We start from the raw sequence: 22379 nt of genomic DNA on the forward strand, positions 1-22379 counted from the left end.
AAAAATAAAAAATAAAAAAAAAATAATATATATATATATATATATATATATATATATATATATATATATATATATATATATATAAATACTTAAATGGCCAAAAGTTGTATATATCAACAAATCCTTTGGATTTGTTTAACCCAATGTAAATGTATTAAATGCTCCAAACAAAAGACATATGGTGGCTGAATGGATAAGAAAGCAAGACCCTTACATAAGCTGCCTACGACAGACTCACTTCAGATCAAAAGACACAAACAGACTAAAAGTAAAGTGGTGGAAAAAGATAATTAATGAAAATGGAAACAAACAAAAAATCTGGGATAGCAATACTTATACCAGATAAAATAAACTTTAAAACAAAAGTTATATTTTAAGAGACAAATAAGGACCCAGTAATCTGACTTCTGGTTATTTAGCCAAAGAAACCCAAAACATTATTTTGAGGGGATGTTTGCATCCACATGTTCATTGCAGCATTGTTTACAATGGCAAAGATGTGGAGGCAGCCTGGGTGTCTGTTGATGGGTGAATGGCTAAATAGGGGGTGGTAGATATATACAATAGAATATTGCTCGGCCAGAAAAGAGAATATATTTTTGCCTTCTGTAGCAGCATGGATAGACTGGAGGGTATTGTAATGAATGGAGTATGTCAGACAGACGCAATGTGATTTCACTTATATGTGGAATCTAAAGAACAAAATAATGAAACATAAACAAATTCATAGATACAGAGGACATTTTAATGGTCACCAGATGGGAGGGGGTGTTGGGAATGGGTGAAAAATTGGAAGTGATTAAGAAGTACAAATTGGTCGTTACAAAGTAGTCATGGGGATATAGGGTATAACATAAGGAATATAGTCAATAATCCTGTAATAACTATGTATGGTGTCAGATGAGTACTCAATTTGTTGGGGTGATAGATGGGAACAGGGTAAAAAAGATGAAGCGATTAAGAAGTACAAATTGGTAGTTACAAAATAATCATGGAGATGTAAAGCATAACAGGGTAACAGGGTAAAAAAGATGAAGCGATTAAGAAGTACAAATTGGTAGTTACAAAATAATCATGGAGATGTAAAGCATAACAGATATAGTCAATAATATGGTAATAATTATGTATATCCTAGGTAGGTACTAGATTAGTCAGAGGGATCATTTCTTTAATTACATAAATGTCTAACCATCTATGTTGTTCAACTGAAATTGATATAAAATATTGAATGTGATTGAAAAAAATTTGAAAGGGGGGAAAGGGAAGGAGAATTAGAGGTTCAAAATTCCACTTGCAAGTCATGGAGATGGAATGTACAACATAGAATATATAGTCAATAATATTGTGATAACATTGTCCAGTGTCAGATGGTTGCTGGACTTATCATGGTGATCACTTCTTTAGGTATATAAATGTTGAATAACTATGGTGTACCTCTGAAGCTAATATAATTTGTATGTTAGCTATATTTTTAATACAAATCTTAAGAAAAAAAGAAAGATAATTTATACAGGATGTTTAATCCATCAGCAAACCTGTGTTAGGAGTTATTTTAGCAGTTTGTTTAGTAGGCCCTATCGAAAACACATTGATAAGATGTCCATATTTTAAAAGAACCAATAGTTTTGTGGGGAGAGAGAGAGAGTGAAATAGTGAATCATTATGACACAGCATTTTACATGTAAGATTAGAGTAGAAAACGGCATCATGAGAAAAGAGAAGAGGATAAATTAATCTAAGCAAGGTATCAAGGAAAGCTTCCTGGAGGGGGTGGAGTCTGGGAGCACTTAGAATGGTGTCTGTCACACAGCCGCCATTCGATGCTCAAACATTTGTTGAATTACTTTTGTAGAAATTCAGAAATAAAACATAGCACTTGTCTAAAAGTTGCTCAGCTATCCAGAGAGGTACATATAGTAAAGCAAAGACCATATTGCCTGATGAGTGGGCAACATGACAATGGGACACAGCATTGTGACACGGTGTGGGCTTGGCAAAGTTGTTGATCTCTGTATGATATGAGTTCCTCAGTCTGTAATACACAGATAATAATGCTTATTTCAGTGTTCTTGGGAAGAATGCATTCTGAAAGGTGCCTTAGTATGGTGTCTCACATAACAAGTGTTCAGTAACTAACGAATATTAGTAGTCTAATTTCATAAATGGAAAAGTAATAAAGCATATAATCACATGCCATAAATCACAGACAGTGATTTCTCTCACAGCAGAAACCACTGCAGGAGAAATGGGTGAAGGGAACTGTGTATTGGTCCCAATCAGCTGCCCCTCCAGGGAAGCCTGGAGCTGGCAAGCATCTAAAGAGGACTTAGTCTCTTCTTACAAGAGAACTTTAATATAATGTGGATTCTTTCAGAGGATAACACCATATGAATTTTCGGAGTAGAGTCTGGAAGAAACTGGTAGGTTTTGACTAGGCTGAAAAAATTGGGATGGATGAGGAAAACTATCTTGGAAAGAGGAGGGGGATAACAAAGAGATGGAACTGGAATCAGTAGTGGCAGAGGCAAGGAGTGTTCCCTAAAGGCTGATTCTAGCAATCATGTCCTGAAGAAACCCAGTGGCGGCTTTTGCTTCCCCTGTGAGACACGGTTCATGTTTGTGGCAACTGTTCAGCTAGCCTTTCCTCCCCAGGGTCAAACTTTCATCAGACCAAAATATTTGCCTGGAAAAGCATTCAATGTCCTCAAGTGAATGAAACAAGGTCAAAATTAATGGAGCAACGGGGACAGTGATGGCTGTAATGACAAAATGGGAGGGGGGAAGAAGTTGGGAATGAGTGCCTACTCTCCATTTAATGTTAATCCTACCAGTATGTTCCTAAGAATTCTTTATTTGTTTGCTTGTTTGCAGCAAAAAATTCAGTGATAAAATCTCAGTGGGTAGGTAAATACCTGTCAAAAGCCATACAGAATTTCCCAGGGAGAAAACTTGTATGAAAGCCAAGAGGAAAGAAAGGGGTATTTGATGTGCATTGTGGGAGAATTAGCAAGCCACCTCTCATTTCTCCAGAGAGAAAGCCCCAGAGAGGGATCTGCTCTGTGTGTTTCCAAGCGATTTCCAGACAGGAGTGTTTTATGTCCTTTATGTGCAGATTTAGCTCATGCACCTTTGTTTTCGGTTTTCTTGCAGATGGATCAGCAACTCCGACTCAGTTATAACTTCTCCCCAGAAGTGGAGTTCAGGGTTGTACGGTCACTCACCTTGGGCAAAGTGACAGGTTTGTATTCTAGTCCAGTGGGCTTTGGTAAAATAAAAGAATACATAAATGATTTTCATCAGGTCATTTCGAGATTCAGAGCTGGAGCTTCTTGCTCCCGTAATACCCAAGATCCAGAACCAAGATTGCTGGTATAGGAGAAGCTAAGATGTAAGTGTGGCAGGGAATTGGCGTTTTCATCTGTATCACCGAAGAAGCTGGAAGAAGAAAAAATAACAAAGAAATGAAGTACATGTTTTACTCAATTTCTAATTAATTAACTAATTTGAAAGGTGTACTTAATTTTTTACTTAAATTTACTTAATTTTTACCTAAAGACATTAAGGATTTGAAAACCCAATTATTGGCTTGCTCAAATTTTTAATCTCTTTACTAATTCATCAACAAATGAAAGAGAATTGAAATGGCCTACTATAATAGTGGATTTTCTTTTTTTCTATTGGAAGTTCTGTCAATTTTCATTTTATATATGATGAAGGTTATTTATTAGGTGCAGGGAAGATTGAAACTTTCCAATGAACTGAGTGTATATATATATATATATATATATATGTATGTGTGTGTATATATATATATATATATATATATATATATATATATACTGAAATGAATTTTTTAACTTTAATTTATCTTTGTGCTTTACTCTCTTTTGACTGTTATTAATATAGCAATTCAGTTTTACTTTAGTTGGTATTTACCCAGCCTATCTTTTTTTATATATGTTCTTCTGGTATTTATTTTTCTTTAAGTCTCATAGATAATCTTATGAAAAGCATACAGCTGAATTTTGTGATATCCAATCTGGCCATCTCTGTTTTACAAACTGGCAAAAGTAACCCCCTTTATATTTTTGGGTTACTTATAAGGTGGGATTTGTTTCTGCCGCCTTATTTTCTGTTTGTTTAACTTTTCTTGTGATGCTATCTTGTTCTTTCTTACTTTCTCAATCACAGTACCATACAGAGAACAATAGCTGGAGGCATTTTAAGCAGGGATGGATTTAACACAGGAAATTAGTGCTTACAAAATTGTGACAGCGTTTATAGTGTAGATACTTGTTAGTCCTTCAGAATGAATCCCCAAGCAGTTTTGAACTGATTATTGGGGAGCTATCACCTATGAGGATGTCACTGATGCTAGGCTGGAGTCCAGAGCCCACTGTGACCCCAATACTTCATGTCAGCTCCCAAGAGGTGAAGAAGGTCTCTGAAAAGTGGTGGCAGTGGACACTTCAGTTTACCTTGACTTTGCTGGTGAGTAGAAACAACTGAAAAGGCAGGGCAATAACTCTGGTGTCACTACAGCCTTCCTGATTTATATATTAGATACTCTATATAAATTAGATACTCCCGAACATAATGTGCATCCAGAAATCTTGCTGCAGTCAGGGTCTAAAAATGTCCATTTTAGTTTCCAAAATGGCCAATCAAGTGACCAACTTCTAGATTGAATTTTATTTCTCATTCTATTACCTCCTTCTACTAATAACAAGCATTTTATGTAGACACTACTATTTTTGATTTACCAGTGCAGTCACTATTTTAATTATACCTCATTCCTTCCTATATTTCAGAACTTTCTACTTACCAGGTTTAATGTCCTTCTTTGTATAGTAAATTCTTTTGAATCTCTCCTTTGTCAGGTGCTCTTTGTCTGAGAAAGTTCTTTATTTCACCTTTATTCTTGGAAGATAATTTTGCCAGACATGTGATTCAATATTGAAGGATATTTCCGCTCAGATCTTGAAAGAATTATTCAGGTGCGTGGAGTGAGCTCACTCAGGCTCATAAGAACCTATTACATACATCTCTGCCCAATTCTGCATTCAGTGATGTCCCAATGGTAGTTTGAAAACAGCCATTGTAGGAGTGTTTACTTCATGTTGGTCAGAAATGCTACAACGCAGCCTTCCCCGCCACCGGGGCAGAGAGCCGGCTCTGAACCCGCCCCAGCACAGCCCTGTTCTCTTGTCTCCTTTCTTCTCCTGTGGCTGTTGAATAGCTGGCTGGCAGTCTGTCCTGACTTTGGACATGGAGCTGACCATCCCCACCCACAAGCTACTTTTAAAGTCATCTCTTCTCATTTGGTGTTCTGCATTTTTATCACCGTGTGGCCGCTTGTAGATTTCTTTTTAAGTGTCTGATCTGATATTTTTATGTTCCCTTTATTATGCGCTAGTTCCTCTGACTATCCAGTCCATATGCATTTTTATATCTGTCTATTCCTCAGTTCTCACAAATCCTCAGCATATCCAATTATGATTTTTCTTATTATCTCTGTTCAATTATTTTAGACCTGTACTAGATAAATCTTAGACTTTCTAACTTTATCCTCACGTCTCTTACCATCGTTTTATGATACATTTTACTCTTTTCTATGTTACATTCTGGTCGATTTATTGGGTTTTATATTTAAATTTACTAATTCTTCATCCATGCCTAATAATCCATCCATGCCTAATTAAATCCATTCAATGAGTCACTTTTCATTGATTATATTTTTTTCCATATTTCTAAAATATTTTGTTCTTTTTCAAGCATGCTTGTTAAGATAACCTGTTGTTCCCACTTTTTTTGTTGTTGTTTCTGTCATTTTATATTTTTAAATATTTCATTAATAGTTATTGGACATTTTGTCTCTGCTAATCCCAATATCATAAGTCTGTAGGTGTCTAAATCTGTTATTTTCTGTTTTATAACTCTTTATTATGGTAGCTTGTTCTCTTATGTTGTGTGTGTGTGTGTGTGTGTGTGTGTGTGTGTGTGTGTGTGTGTTTGCACTCATAATTGATTGCAATTAATCTGAGGAACTGTAATGATCAGAAATTGGGAAGTTTTCTTCCAGGCCAGATTTGTGTTTACTTCTGCCAGATGCCAGGGGGTACTACCAAATTAGGCTTATTTCAGTTTCTCACTTCGGATTTTTTTCTGAACAGACACTGAGTATAAACTTGAACTCTAGGCTTCTGTGAGACCAGGTCTCTGGTTGAAGTCTTGGCAGAAATGCTGTTATTATTAATATGGCATTTTGTTATTATTTTTGTTACTTTTTTTTTCTATTCAGAACCGCATCAGAGGTAAACAGGTTTTATGTTATTCTTTTGCTATTAGGTGTCTTTGTTTTTGTTGTTGTTGTTTCAGTCCACTTTTCACTGAAACTTAATGTTGAAGTCTCAGGTTCAACATCTTTACCTGGTCAGGGTTCCAAGCTTGGACTCCTATTCTGCTTCAAGATGGCTCAGGTATTTTCCTTTCATAAATCTTTAATGTTGGTATACGACTCACTGCCTTGGTTTTATCCTCTCTCTCCCAAAAATTTGCCCCAAACTTTGATTCCTCTTTGTTTCCTGAAGCTTAGCAAGACAGTAAAATATGTTTGTTGGTTTTAATGAAACAGAATTATTTTTTAGGGTATATAGTCTATTATAGTCTATTTTCTGTCCACTGATATGTAAGCAGTATACCTTGAGTCATTTAATCCTCATTTCAAGCAAATCAGAAGAATCATGGGAGGAAAGATAATTAGGGCTATATGACCGAAATACCCGAAGGCTTTTCTCGTAGCACTTGCTTTGTGTATTGGAAGCTCTACAATCATCCTCTTGTTTAAAAACTTTTCCTCCATTAATCTTGACACCGTGTATGGCATTTCTGTGGCCTTTCTGTCTTTTGAATTAAACCTATAACATACAAGATGGAAAGGATGAAACTGTAAAGCAAGGTGCTAAATTATTGAGAGGTATCTTGTTTTGTTTTGGATTCATTGTGAGGAAAGACAGGAAGAACTGGTTAAGGTTGAGGAGGAGTACCCAGTAAAATGTCTTCATTTTACTGAGGATAAGAGACTCCTGCTTGCTGGCCTTTCTTCTTATCCAACTGCTGTTAAAGGGATAGGAGGGTGTAGACCCACAATTGATTTCAACACTCTGGTCTACAAAAATTCTCTAGCTGAAGGTGAAGGAAGGTGATACGAACACCAGCTTCATTTTTATGGAGGACTACTAACCCTGGGGACTCTTTGGAAGTAAGCCTCATGCATCAGAAAGAATATGGCTAGGAATGACAGATACATGAAATGGTACAGAAGTGAATGAAGTGGTCTCGATAACATATACAGTGCCACTTCACCATTTTAGAAAAAGTCTACCACTCTTTGGACAATTTCATCTAAAGCACAGATTTGCAAGCACTTTTTATAGTAATACCAAGGTCAAACAAGTGTGAACAAACTATTGTCCCAGTTTTCTTTAGTACCACAAAAAACTTTCTACTGTAAAGCAAGAACAAGTTAGTTAATTTTGTTCTTTCGGTGAAAGGAAGGGCCAATCAACCATTTTCAGGATATTGGTGCTACATGGTACCATGTTTCCCCAAAAATAAGACCACGTTTTATATTAATATTTGCTCCAAAAGACACATTAGAGCTTATGTTCAGGGGATGTCATCCTGAAAAGTCATGCTAGGGCTTATTTTTCAGTTATGTCTCATTTTGGGGGAAACACAGTATGTGTTACATACATACCATGCTGAATAAACATCTTGCCTGAGAATTCTTATGATGTAGCGATGAGTCCATTAAAATAGCTGACATAATCATTGATTTTAAAATTGCATTGTGGGTGTTCAGCTGCGGTAAATCCTGAGATGCTGCTAGGTTTATTCCTTTGTTTACTGACATTCTTTGACTTTTAAGGACAATGTCTTGGTCTAGTCTATTACATCAATGGGTTTAAGAGAAATTAACATTAAAAAGAAGAAAGAGAGAGTAGATATTTAAAGAAGTCACCCATTTGGACAAGAATACCTGTTTTTGGAAAATTATTTGATTCTTTAGAAAATATGGAAGCGTATTTCTTACTTTGAAAGAGTATGACTGACTTATCTGTGTTTCTAATTCTCTGTCTAATTTGGATCATAGACATTCTGATAGATTTAAAAATTTAAAAAGCTTAAGCTTGAAACGAAACTTCTAAAAAAAAACTGTACCTTTTTTGTTTTTGTTTTACTTTTTTTCTGGTCCTAGTTTACCCTAACTTATTGTACCAGAATATATCATTAAATTTGATTATAAGATAAAAATCAAGCAAACAATTTCTTGATGCAATTAAGAATTAAGGAAATTATTATTCTATTATTATTATTATTACTATTATTAGTATGCTTTCCTGAGAGGAGACTTATTACTGTGCTGCAAATTTATGAAGCACTTACTTTTTAAAATATGGAAGCATCTTAAAGGCTAGATGGAAAGGAATTGTAATACAGCTTTTAAAAGTTAGCTACCAGATTCTGAATAGATATTTAAATGAGATTCGCACTCAGGAAATGCATGTAGAATTATTTTTTTACGCAGCCAGTGTTTATTAATTCCTGCATACCTGCCAGTTTGATAGGCCAAAGCTCACACCTGGCAGAGATTTTATTATTTTGCTCTGTAGCTTCAAAGTTCACTTGGCCTAAGAAGCCTCATAGAAATTGGAAGAATTCCTTCACAGCCTGCATAAAACTGAGCTAATCTGGAAATTGCAGGGCTAGCTGTGAGCACCTTCTCTTGGACTGTTACAATGAAGTGAGTCTTGATTGCTTTTGCAGACCAGGGATTTTTAATTCTCCCCAATCCCTCAGCTTTGAACTTGAAGCCTACTTTGTCTTCTGTAGCATCAGAGCATTAGTGGATGAATACCTTGATTGTTTTCATGTTAAATCATTTCCCAAGCATCTTATAGAAAATTAGTTATGGCTGCCGTTTTTGGAAAGCACAACAGAATTTATGCATGTAAATGAAAGGTAGGTACTTCAAAGTACTCATTTTGGAAGACTGTTACTCTTTTTTTCTACACAGTTGGCCCTTCTTATAATTCAAATGTGATGCAGTTGATATTAAACTGGGAAGTAAAATTATATAGAAGGAAACCTGCACAGCTTTTTAGACAAACTGACTCGTGTTTGCTCTCTCTCCTGTTGTTATTGTTGTGTGGCCATGGTGAAGTCTTCTAATGGGTTGGTAGTACCTGTCGGTAAAATTAGGAAGATAACAGTTCAGTTAATTCATAGATCTGTATAGGATTCCACAAGACAATATATGCAAATAATTTGGTATTTAGCATACACTCAATAAATATTAGTTGAATCCATTTTTTATTTTTAAACGTTGTGGGAACAGAACGGAGAACTGCTATTGTTTTCATGAGTCTGGAGAGGTAACTGGAAGGTGACTTTTAAAGAGGCACTCAGATATGCTCCAAAATGTCAGTTCTGAGCCTGGGAAACCTTGAAGATTTGAGTGTGAGTCACTCCCAGCTTAACCATCAACAATAGAAAATACAATAGTTTGGGAAAACGGAAGTTTCAAAGCGTAGGTTTTGCTTCAGGCACATCTGGGATCAGAAACTCAAATATGACCGTGGCTCAGTCTTTGTGAGTCTGTGTGTTTCTCGGTTCACTTTTGACTTTTCTTACCTCTGGGTAGGAATTCATTCTCAGGCAGCATTTCAATGATAGCAAGGTGGTATCAACAACTCCTTGCTTAAATGGTTCCATTTCAGTAACCCTGTTGGAAAGAAAGCCTCTCATCCCTAAAATGTCTAGAAAAGTACTGGATTGAGTCTCAAAGGACACTTGTGTGTCAAGTGATAATCCCAGACGATGACAATGTCCATGAGAGTGGAATACGCTCAATGGCGATGACTGGATTATGCCACTAGCTGTGGGTCTGGAGGGTTGAAAGTGTCAGCTCTATATTAGTCACATGTGTTTTGAGAACAGGAAAGCGTTATTTTCAGGAAGTCGAGATATTCTCACCAGAGAGTGAGATAGACTGGGAGGAGGAGCATTAAGGATAATCCAGTAATAATACTGCTTTTTCTTCCTTGCAGTCTGCGATCTCTTTTAAGCAGGAGAGAAGAGGATGCAGTAACAGGGGTGGGCTAGGAATTGTGCGTAATTCTGGGACTGCATTGTGCTTGCGTACATCAACAGTCCAAGTGTGCTGCAACTGGAAAGATAATAGTTGAAAGATGCTCTTTTAAGAAATGCATGTTATCTTCTTTCGAGCATGTTTATAGCTTCCCGAGAGACTGCTCTGAAGAATTATTTCATTTTGAGTGCATAGGTTTCTTACTGTTTCACCTTGTCTATGGTAATTTCTAGTTCTTTAGTAAATAAAAATATTTCCAAACCACAGCACCTTCCTGACTCCAATCTTAACAATGTGTGCAATTTTCTCCTATTGTGTCCAGAAGTTTCTTAATGAAACTGTTTCTCTGAGTAATAAAATATTTTGTTTGCATTAATCCAATCTGACCTACTTGTGAAATGAATGATGTGCTTAACGCATCCTGAAATGCCAGTTTTAGTAATCATCCCAACTTTCTAAATGTACACATCTTGTACTTTCTACTTTGAAGATAAGCAACTTTGAATTGCAACTGGGTTATGTGGGATTTGTTACTGTTTCTTTTAAAAATAATGAACTGCATTTCTCCCCGTGGAGAAATTCCATAGATGGTTTAGTTTCATCTCATGGAACAGAAATGTGTTAAATTTTCTGATTTAAAATGCAATTTTGTTTTGCGTTTTAAATAAATCCCTTCATGATCAGAGTCCAGACCTACTCCTTGCTCAGTGCTACTCTGTGACAGTCAAGTGTGTTTTTGTAAACCAAAAGCACCATTTAAACAGCATGCTCCTGAAACACTCATTTAATACAATCACTTTCCTGCTCTGGTCAGGCCAGTGGGTAATACATGAATGAAGTAAAGGTAGCTATGATATGTTGTTTCCTCGTACAGATTGTTCTCAGCTGTGAGGTGCTGGACTAATCCATTTCAAGGAGGGATGGCCTCCCAAGGAAGTGCCTGGCTTTATACAGTATCTCTGCCTGGCTGTTAGCTAAGGAGGTTTTGTGTGGTCTACGGAAGCCATGGCACTACCGTCATTGACAAAAAGTTCAAATTAGTTCTCATCACACAAAAGTTACTGAGCATTATTGCGGACCATGCAGTGTGTGAGGCCACATAAATGCCAAAACAAACAAATAAATGAACACAGAAACTGTCCCTGTTCTAAAGATCCTACTTAATTTAAAATTTACTTATTTCAAATGAAAATTATCAGGGTGAGGTGAGGAGTGTTAAAGTTTTTTAAGGTTTTAGACTATCTCTTTTAGGCTATGATTAATACCAGGTTTTCCTCACTAATCAAATAATAATGTTAATGAAGTATAGTATTTATAGCATATTAATATTAATAGTATAACAACAAGTGGTACTTATTAGTAATAGTACTATTTAATATGCTGCTCTGTGCTAGTTCTAAGTTATGTTACCTCATTTTTTCTCACAACAGCCCAAAATGGTTAAGTACCATTATTATTCCTGTGTTATAGACGAGGATAGTAAGTCACATAGGTTAAGTGACTTGTGCAGTGTCACAAAACCAGCAAGGGGTACATTTGCTGTTTAGAGTCAGACATTGACTCTTTCAGAGAGTGTGTTATCTTAGATGCGAAAGGACAATAGGCAGGCTCCCTGAAGGTAAAGACTGACCTTTGTCAAGGAAGCTACAGGCCAAGGATGTGACTACTGGCCATGACCTATTTTTAATTAGGAATTTTTCTGTTCAGACCGTCCTATGTGGTTAGTTTTGGTCTCTGAGTTTGTAGGGCCTGCCATGCAGACCTCCCCTAAGCTTGACAGGTTTAGTATGTGGGCCCTTTGTAGCCACAGCCTGATATATAGTAAATGCCCTATAAACGTTTTCAATAATAGTATTGATAATAACATAAGGGACCACCCACCCAAACCAGCTTCTTTTGTTTGAGAATGACTTTTGACTGCCTTTCAGATGTGAGAGAGGGGATTGCAAGGTAGAGAGACTACAGTTGCCCACTCCTTGCATAACAAAGCTTTCATTTCACTCTTTCTTTCTGCTGTGCATGGGGGATGAACAGACAAGGCATTATGTAGCTTTGACTCCAGTTGTTGCTTGACAAATAGTGAAGGTAAGGATTTGGTCAATTCTTAGTTTCTGATAAAATCACCTTAAAAGCGGTAAATCTATACAAACCTAACTGACATTATTTAAACGTATGTTCTCAGGAATTAGCTGCCTCTGACAGATTGTATCAATGCGATACTTGGTGAATCAACTAAGCTTAAAGCATGAGATGTAGTCTGATTTTTAAAGATGTGAACGAACACCTCCATACCTCTCCCATTCTCAGCATGAGGTATTCATGGGGTTCCAAAGACAGAACCTGAGTCCTACTTATGGTTTTATCTCCTTGCTTCCTACCATATTGGCAGGCACATATAAAGTGTTCTATGTTTCTGTAGTAGGCTTAATGACATACAGTTAGATATGGCGAGATCTTGGATGAGTGTCTCCTACTGTGTTTCTTTTTTCACAATGGTGTCTGGCAGTAAAGTGAAAAATGGGTTTGGAATCAGACAGTTCAGAGCTCAAATCCTATAATGGTCACTCATTAGCTATGTCACTATGAAGTTCACCTCTCTGAGCCCCGGTTTCCTCATCTGTAAAGTAGGGGCAGTAATACTTGCTTTATTGATTATGAAGATAAAGAGATAATGTGTGGTACATAGTAATATTTGAAAACAGAAGCTATTGTTAATAAGATCATATAGTCATCCTGCCTATGATTTTGCTTTGGCTGGTATCCCCTTTCCTTGCTAATGGCACTGCTATTGATTTGTTTACCCTTTGCCTGGGGGATCTGGGTCAGGGTTATAAATGTCAGTGTTGACAAGGTGATGAAGTAAAGAGGATCCAAGCAAACAGTAATGAACTCTGCAGCAGGCTTTTAGTTACCTCTCCTAAGCTTGGGGGGTGTGGAAGCATCTCACTGATCAGAAGCTGAAATGAACAACTGGGACCAGCCCAGATTGGAATTCTCACTGCTTTCCTGTGGAAACGGAGAGGAAATTAAGGCACAGAGAAGGTCAAGTGGCCACTATTATTTAGTCCACTGGGATTTTAATTTTGAAGGATGTCATTAATGATAATAAATTGAGTATTAAAACAGGTTAAAATAGCATGAAACTCATTTCCACTTAGGAGTGACTATGGGACATCCACTTCTAGGAGAGATTTGATCTGAATCCCTGGATTTTCCATTTCACTTCCACAGAATTATTACCAGTGAGCACTGTCAGTACTCGACACCCATAGCCAATACACTAATGTTCTTTTGCTTGATAAAGAGTCACATTGCTTGCTTTCCTGTGGGAAGAATAAATAAGTAAATCATTCTCCCGAGAACATTTCTAGTTTGAGATCGTCCCCTAAAATGAATTGCTGCCTATTCTAATCTGCTCAAAACCTTGAATATATGCTTTGTCTTTTCCATTTATTTCCTCACATTTTACAAAATTCTTCTATAGAATATAGCTATGCATAGACCACGTCTCTCTTAAAAGATTAAGATTATATAAATGTTTTGAATTAGGAATATTCTTCCCTAGCATTATTCATGGATAATTCATTCAATGTATGCCTTTTGAGTACCTATTATGTTCAAGACAAGATATTAAGTGAAACTGAGAAAAATTTTAAAGAGGTATAGCCTAGGAATTCTTATTCCCAAAGTGATGAAACATATATCTATGGAGATAAGATATGAAATAACTATAATATGAATAATTTTAATGTATTACACAATCGAGTGAGCTGAGGATTCAGAAGAGGGAGGGACCATTTCAGCTGAGATGATACAGAATGTGTCAGAGAGGAGACACCCCTGACTCTAAGCTTGATGCCCAGATTTGCGTTCAATAGATGGAGCACATCTGGAAAGGAGGAATGGCATGAACCAAATATGACAATATGAAGGCAAAGAGGGTGCTGTGAACAAGCAATAGTCCATCTTCAGATGGACCTCTCGTTCATGCAGAGATATGGAGAGGACTCAGAGAATCTCAGCTGGTAGCATATTACGGCGGGCCACTAGTGCTCTGCAAAGGAGTCCAGGTGTCATTGTGAAGATGGGAGAAGCCATTGATGGGGACTGTTGTGACCAGAGCTGCTGTTATCTCTTTTGTGAGTAACAGATCAGATGGGGAGAGATACTGGTGTGGAGGTTATGGTAACATCTATCCTTCCGGTAGGAAAGGACAAGAGTCTGGACTGGGGCATAACCATGGAACAGGGAAAGAGGTGCCGGGGAAGGTTATGCAATAGGAATTGGAAGGTTTGCATAAATCACTGGATAGGTGAATAGCAGTATAAGGCAGACTAGAAAGGACAGAAGAGTTGTAGCTTTGAGCACTCGTTACCAAAGGAAATCCACCAATTCTGGTCAGGTCTGAGCCCATGTTTACAAGATTGGGTGCCACTGTACAATGCATTATAGAGCTGGTACACACCTCCTTTAAGTCACACTCCAGGGCTGCTCAGCTGCATCCGGATTTGTGCAATCCTTATCATCCAGGACAAGTAGGAGAACCACAGACCAGGACATGTTGATGACACTCCAGTTCAGAACCCTCACAGTAGCGATTCCCACATTAGTCAACCACTTCAAGAGGCGTATCTCTCCCACCCATGCTGAAAGTTCCCGGACTTGTATTTCTTATCTGTGTACATAGTTGTTTCCCTGGGGAAGACAGGGATCTTTGAAGGCAGGAACCTCTTGTTATCCATGTTCCCATCACCCATCTGGATGCACAAGCCTTCCTGTTCTGTCTGTTCTCCATGTATATTTACAATGCAGTTGTTTTGATGAGTGTATTGCATATAGAGTGAGTGTTTTCAATTCAGGAGGAAAGTGCCTGTGTTCATATTCCTCATTTTATAATCCATACTGGGGTGAACAACCATTCTGGTCTGCCAAAGATAGAGATTTCCAGGGATGTGGGATGATCAGTGCTAAATCTGAAACAGTGCTGGACAACACTGGACAGTCGGTCACTCTAAGACACACTTAGTTTAGGGGTTTGGAATAGATGAATGGAACTTGACTCAGGGGTTGGATGCCAGATGAGCAATTAGACCTCCCACTTTTCACAGTCACAGCTGAGCCCAGCTGCCATCGTTCCAATAAGTGCTATAGATGGACCCAGGTGAGGCTGGGGAAAGAGAGTGAACCAATCAGCCTACCAAATAACACTAACTAAGCCCCTGTTGGATTGCAGACCACAGCAACTAGGTGTCCTGAGACTACTGGAGAAAGGTATGAGTTTGTTTCTGCCCTAAAACCCCAGTGATCTGGGTGGGGACATAAAATTTCACATAAGCGATAATTACAGAACAATTGATCTCTAACTCATGGAAAGGGAAAACAAAGGAGGTGTCAAAAGTAAAGCCATTTATAAGCAGGATTCTGGTCCTGAGTGGTGATTCCAGGTCACTGTTTATGAACACACCATTTCAAGCTGTGCTGAGCAGTGGTGTTGTGGGGACAGAGCCAGGAGTGCAGTTTCCAAGCTCTCACCCTCACGTGGAAAGGTGCTGGCTCGGGTAGTAAATGGCCATCAACTGTGATTGGATGGCCATCAGCTGTGGCTAGTTGGCTGTCAGCTGTAACCAGTGAGCCATTGGCCACTAATATAACTGTGGCCAATATAGCTGTGGCTAAGCTGGCAGCAAAAGGCGACTAGCAAAAAGATGGTGGCTGGCAAGCACAGATTGCAGTTAGCACGGTGGGTTGCAGTTAGCAAAGGGTTGGTTGTTGGTTGGCAGAGAAGTGGACAGAAGTTTGCAGATCATGTGGATCCTGTTGCATGTGTCTGTAAAGCGGCCACCAGTGAGAATATAGTAATATGACTCCCCCATCCATGGCTCCGTGGGTGTTCTTTTTTGGCCTCACCATATCCTGCATTCTTATGTGGGGAGCAGGAGCTGAGACCCCGCCTGCCACCCCGCATAACAAATGGTGCAGCGAGCAGGGTATGGTGACAGCCAAAGCTCTCCGAAGTGCGGTGGAGCAGTTTCTGTGTATGAACACTCAGTCTCAGGAAGACCAGGAGGAGCAGCTGCTGGAGCGCTGGATCTTTGTGGAGGGGTGGGAAGACGTGGATGGTTCCCCAACCAGCACAGGACAGACAAAGAAAAGGTCATTGTGGCTCTGTGAGCTGGGAAGTTCTTGCTGAGGAAGCCTGGATGTGGGACTTGTCCCAGGAGAAAACGCTTGCTGAGTTCTCCATGGGAGATGCGGGTGAGGTCAAGGTCATTGTGGGCACAGAGTCCCACAGAGCGGTTTCCAGGCTTTCGGCCTCATGTGGAAAGGTGCTTACTCAGGTGGTGGATGGCCGTCAGCTGTGGCTAATTGACCATCAGCTGTAACCAGTTAGACAATTAGCCACTGATATAACTGCTGCAGCTGCATTGGTTAGTCAGTCAGTTGGTTGGCAGGCAGAGAAGTGGACAGCAGGTTGCAGGTCCTGTGGATCCAGCCTTCGGTGAGACTATAGTGGTATGACTCCCCTATCTATGGCTCCAAAACTGGTTGGTAGGACACCGTCCACTGTGGGGTCAAGCCATGTGGCAGGACCTCTGGGACCTAGGGCAGAGAAAGGAGGTGACCCTAATGCATGTCACAGGTCACTCCCCCTTAGTGTCCCCAGGTAATGATGAAGCAGACGCCCTAGCACAGGTCCGATGGTTAGAACGAGCTCCTGCCACTGATGTGGCCCATTGGCTGCACAGGAAATTGCAGCAGCTGGAAGCCGAACCATGTGGCAGGTGAGCAGACGCTGGGGTCTGCCTTTGAAATGTCAGGAGATAGCAGATGCCTGCTATGACTGTGCCGTCTGTGCCCAGGACAGTCCCCAAAGGCGGAGGCTCCCCTGGGAGACACAGCAGATAACGCGAGGAAAGGTGCCCCTCACTAGTTGGCAAGTGGATTACACTGGACCCCTGCCTAAGGTCCGCAATGCGATATATGCATTCACAGCAGTGGACACAGCTACAGGGTTGATGTTTGCTTGGCCGTGTCCTGCTGCGGATCAGCGGCATACAGTGGTTGCTCGTACACAGCTGTGTGCCCTCTATGGGAGCCCCCAAGTCATTGAAAGTGACAGCGGTACCCAATTTATGGGGCAAGAAGTGCAGCTCTGGGCTGTCAGGATGGACGTGCAATGGTTGTTTCATGTTCCGTATAACCCACAAGCAGCTGGCATTATTGAACGCTATAATGGCCTTTTGAAGCAAGGTCTCCGGGTGTCAAAACACCCTCCCACGATGCATGACTGGGCCTCGTATCTATGGGACATCTTGAGAGTCCTGAATGAGAGACCACGGAAGGGAGGGCCCACACCAGTAGAAGCTCTGCTACATCGAACGGCCCCTCCCATTCAATTACAAGTTACCACCAGTGAGACTCTGTTAAAGCCAGGCTACGGCAGAAATGGAAACATTTGGCTGCTAGCACCCACATGCTTGAAAGCAGGGGAACGACAGCAATGAATTTGGCCCTGGCAGGTCAAAAGCTCCCACTGTCGGTGGTTGGGCTGGATAGCCCCATCGGGGCCGGTTTGACTCATGATTTGCAAGTGATGCCAGGGTTGGTGGCTGAGTGGCCACCATAAGTGACTGTAGTATACGGAGGTCCCAACACTGGAATGATTTTGCAGGGAACCTATGTGCTCTCACTATGGCCTATTAAAGGGTTCCCTGTTCTGATACATGTTGAAACTATGCCAGGGACTCCAAGAACTGTCATAAAGGTCTAGTACCACAAACCAGGAAAGGTGCCAGTGGCAGCGACTTTCCTTTCCCAGGACAAAAAGCTAGCGTGTATCCTCCCAGATGGAAGGGATTTGCCATTGTTGGTTCCTAAGACTACTGTTTCTTTCCGTCCGTAGGTGCCTGTAGGATAATATGGCACAGGGACCCTTGCAGAAGACTCTTGTCGCGTAGATTGTGAGGTGAGACCCTGTAGGAGTGGAGTGTGGGGACAGAGTTCCAGAGAGAGGTTTCCAGACTCTCAGCCTCATGTGGAAAGGTGCTGACTTGGGTAGTAGATGGCCGTCAGCTGTGGCTAGTTGACCCTAAGCTATAACCAGTTAGCCAGTTAGCCGCTGATATAACTGCCGCGGCTGCGTTGGTTAGTCAGTCGGTTGGTTGGGAGGTAGAGAAATAGACAGCAGGTGGCAGGTCGTGTGAATCCAGCCTCCAGTGAGACTATAGTGCTTCTAGTGAGACGATAGTGGTATGACTCCCCTATCTATGGCTCTGTGGGTATTCCTTTTTGGCCTCACCATATCCTGCGTTCTTATGGGGAGCGGGACTAGAGACCCCGCAGGCCATCTCGTCAGACAAATGGTGGAGCGAACAGGGTCTCTTGCATGACAGTCGTCCCTCACCCCCAGGACAGCCCTGGCAAATGACTATGGACTATGGGGAATTGCCTTCCATCCCTAATTTAATGGACCGCTTGATTATTTGTTTGAGAATGTACCACCATGTAGTAGAACCAGTGGATATTTGTTTCCTGTTTCTTGACCAGCTGCCATCAAAAATGTGTAAGCACCTTGACTGTGAGCACTGTTGTTCCAGGATTGTACCCTGCAAGGTCCAGAGAGAGTGGGAGTATTCTGAGAGCCCTGGCTGAGCCCAGGAAGTATGGCTGTGCCCAGAGAGAGTGGCAGTGCCCTGAGGGCCTGGCTGTGACTGGAGAAACTGGTGGTACCCTAAGATGCCCAGGAAATCCTGCTGTGCCCAGAAAGACTGGTGGTGCCCTGAGAAACCCTGGCTGTGCCCATAATGTTGCATTCACCCCTAGGCTCCTCATACTGAGGCCCTCACAGAAGACACTTGTCATGTAGATTTTGAGGCGAGACCATGTAGGGGTGGAATGTGGGGACAGAGCCAAGAGTGCAGTTTCCAGGCTCGAAGCCTCACGTGGAAAAGTGCTGGCTCAGGTAGTAAATGGCCATCAGCTGTGGCTAGTTGGCCGTCAGCTGTAACCAGTGAGCCATTGGCCACTAATATAACTGCCGTGGCTATGCTAGCCGCAAAAGGAGGGCTAGCAAAAAGATTGCGCAGATTGCTGTTAGCATGGCAGATTGCAGTTAGCACGGCGGATTTCAGTTAGCAAGGGGTTGGTTGTTGGTTGGCAGAGAGAAGTGGACGGAAGGTTGCAGATCGTGTGGCTCCTGTTGCCTATATCTGCAACCCAGCCGCCAACGAGAATATAGTGGTATGACTCCCCTACCTATGGCTCCGTGGGTGTTCCTTTTTGGCCTCACCATATCCTGCATCTTTATGTGGGGAGCGGGAGCTGAGACCCTGCCTGCCACCCTGCATGTCAGGTGTCTTTTCATTAGAGAATCTCCATGAAAGTACATAGGTGTCAGATGCACGTTGTGGTAGCTCTTCTGGTTCTCGGAACAGGAAATCTCATGTGCATCTTCCATACCAGCAATAGTTCACATTATCTTGGGACCTATGGAGTTTACCTCACCATGATGTGGGAGTCAGGACTCGGTAGAGTGATTCTTTTGAGATATCAATGGATATTTTTATACACGGGAGCCAGCTTAGCTCCTTGAGGTTAATGTGAGGTTTTAAGGTTGAATTACCTTTTCTTATCACTCTGAGGACATCAATGGTCTGAACATGCATGTCCCTGTGTTTTGCATATGTCTACATAGTTGCTTTCTAAAAGTTGCCTTTTCTCTGTTTTGTCACTTGATCTCCCTCATTCCCATTAGAGATTTCCTTAGACTTCTGATGATCCTGGGCTTCATCATATTTAGGAACAGTGGCTAGAAAGCATTAATAGGGAGATATACTGAAGGATATGGCTGGGTCTTAATTAGAGAAACTCCCACTGTAGCTTTAGGACGTTCTCCTTGGAACAGGCATATTTCCTAGGAAAGTGTTTTCCAATCTCCTCTTTGGGAAACTGCCAGAAGTCATATTGGGAAAGAGAGCTGGTGGGTTTCCTTATCTGCTGGGGAAACATCCTTTTCTTTCCTTTTTTTTTTTTTCTCCTTCAGTAAGCATCCTTAGCTCACCAGTGGGCCACTCTTCTCACCAACCTGTCATAATCTCACAGTATCATCATACCTATTTATTAATTTCTTCAAAAGCGAGCTGTAATTGAAGTTTCAAAGTGTAGGACAGGAAATATTTTATTTTTTCTAGGATTTCTATCTTTGCGAGGGGATTGGTGCAGAACTGGCTGAGAAAGAGCAAAACAGTTTTGGATGCCAAACATTTCAAATGTAGAAGCCACTTAGTCAGTCAGGGTTCAACCAGTAAGAGATAACAGATGGCATTTATTGCAAATAATTGGTTTACGTGATAATGGAGGCTGGGTATGACATCTGATATCCATGGGGCAGCCATAAGGAAGTACAGGCTGGAACTCTGTTTCCTGATTATGAGGCTGGGTATGATGTCTGAAAGGCTGGGGACAGCCATGAGGAAGGGCAGGCTGGAACTGTCAGGCATGTGCTGTCCATAGGTGCAATGTCTTCAGAGAAACCTGAAGAGCCACTCTGCTGTTAAATCCTTGAAGCTGATTAAATCAGACCCACGTGGATTATCTAAGATAATCAGTCAACTGAATACGGATTTTAGTTATTATCTGCAAAACACCTTTGCAGCAACACCTGGACTATTGTTTGAATAACAAGGGAGGGTAGCTTAGCCAAGTTGACACAGCAATGGACCATTATACTGTCTACTCTTTATTCTATTTTTTTATTGACATAAAATTCACATAATGTAAAATTAATTTCACATTCAGTAATAATCACTGAAGTACTCACATTTAATGTACTTATTTCCCCTTGCTCTTGGCAACCACCACGCTGTTTTCTGTTTCGATCGATTACCTATTCACGAGTTTTCATATAAATGGAAGACTGTAATGTGGGACCTTGTGTGTCTGGTATTTTTCACTTAACATCACTATTGAGGCTCAGCAACACGGTAGCACGTATGAGTCCGGCATTCGTCGGTATTGTTGAGCACTATTCCATTACATGGATGTACTCCATTTGTTTACCCATTCATCTGCTAATGTCATCTGGCTGTTTCCACCTTTTGGCTATTGTGAGTAGTGCTGCTGCAACCATGCATGTACATGTATTTGTTTGAATGCCTCTTTTCAATTCTCTTTGGTATATATCTAGGAGGGAAACTGCTGCCTTTGGAAAGCCATCACAACCAAGGCTTAGTGCCGTGGGACCATTCAGGGAATGCTGCATTGTCACCTGTGTTCCATACACTGCCCACTCCGTCATACAAAGAGGTCTTCCGAGAGCACTCCTGAGTGTGTTTATGTTCTTTTATTATAGTTCCAGGTGTACAAAACAACATAGTGATTAGACATTTATACCCCTCCCAAAGTGATAACCCCAACATGTCTACTACCCATGTGACAAAGTACATCGTTATTACAGTATCATCAACTGTATTCCCTATGCTGTACTTTACATCCCGTGACTATATACTTTTTAAAATTATAATTAACATTCAATATTTTGAAGATCCTCCCTGTGTGCTTCCTTAAACAGGCAAACATGCTGCTACCCTTTACCCTTCTAAGCCTCAAATATCAAATATTAGGATAAGAACAATCACTGGGTACATTCCAAGGGTTCTCTGTCATGTGTGATTCAAGGAGATTTGATAGCAACCAGACTAGGAACAAGTAGTAGAATTGGAGGACTAGAGTATCTGTGTTCATAGGAGCTACATGACTGAGCAGCGGCTTAGAATCACTGCAAGTTCATCGTTTTTGAAATGTCATGGTCTGCCACATAATCTTTGAAGAATTCTCTAACATACAACAATATGTAATTTTGTGATATAAAAATTTTATAAACTTTGACTTTGAAAATCCTGGTTCCAAAGCAGATCCCAAAGTCATTTTTAATACTATTTACAAAACAAAACAAGAGAAACTGAAAGCCAGTTTTGCTGACCCAAATTAATGAATTCTGGGCTGTAAGTAAAAATACTTTTCAATATCTGGAAAAATAAAATAACCCTGAGCTTTATGATATCGTAGGTTAAAATATTGATATGTATTTGAAAATTATAGTTAAGCTGAAATTTGGATATTTTCTGATATCTTACTGTCATGCAGGGTATCATGTGGGGTCTCTTGTCCCGCTCCCCACATAAGAATGCAGAAAATAGTGAGGCCAAAAAGGAACACTCACGGAGCC

General features: G+C 40.4%; 1 protein-coding gene across 4 annotated transcripts in view; it reads left to right on the forward strand.

The window, feature by feature from the left end:
• The window catches only part of CNTNAP5 (contactin associated protein family member 5), an 800511-nt gene that overhangs the window by 743739 nt on the left and 34393 nt on the right, over positions 1-22379 (forward strand). For all 4 annotated transcript variants that reach the window (XM_081051146.1, XM_081051149.1, XM_081051147.1 and 1 more), the window contains one exon: positions 3151-3238. In XM_081051146.1, coding sequence (XP_080907272.1) covers positions 3151-3238 — 88 coding nt within the window. The remainder of the gene's footprint in view (positions 1-3150; positions 3239-22379) is intronic.

Source organism: Rhinolophus hipposideros (assembly GCF_964194185.1).
Source record: "Rhinolophus hipposideros genome assembly, chromosome: 6".
Classification (NCBI taxonomy): domain Eukaryota; kingdom Metazoa; phylum Chordata; class Mammalia; order Chiroptera; family Rhinolophidae; genus Rhinolophus; species Rhinolophus hipposideros.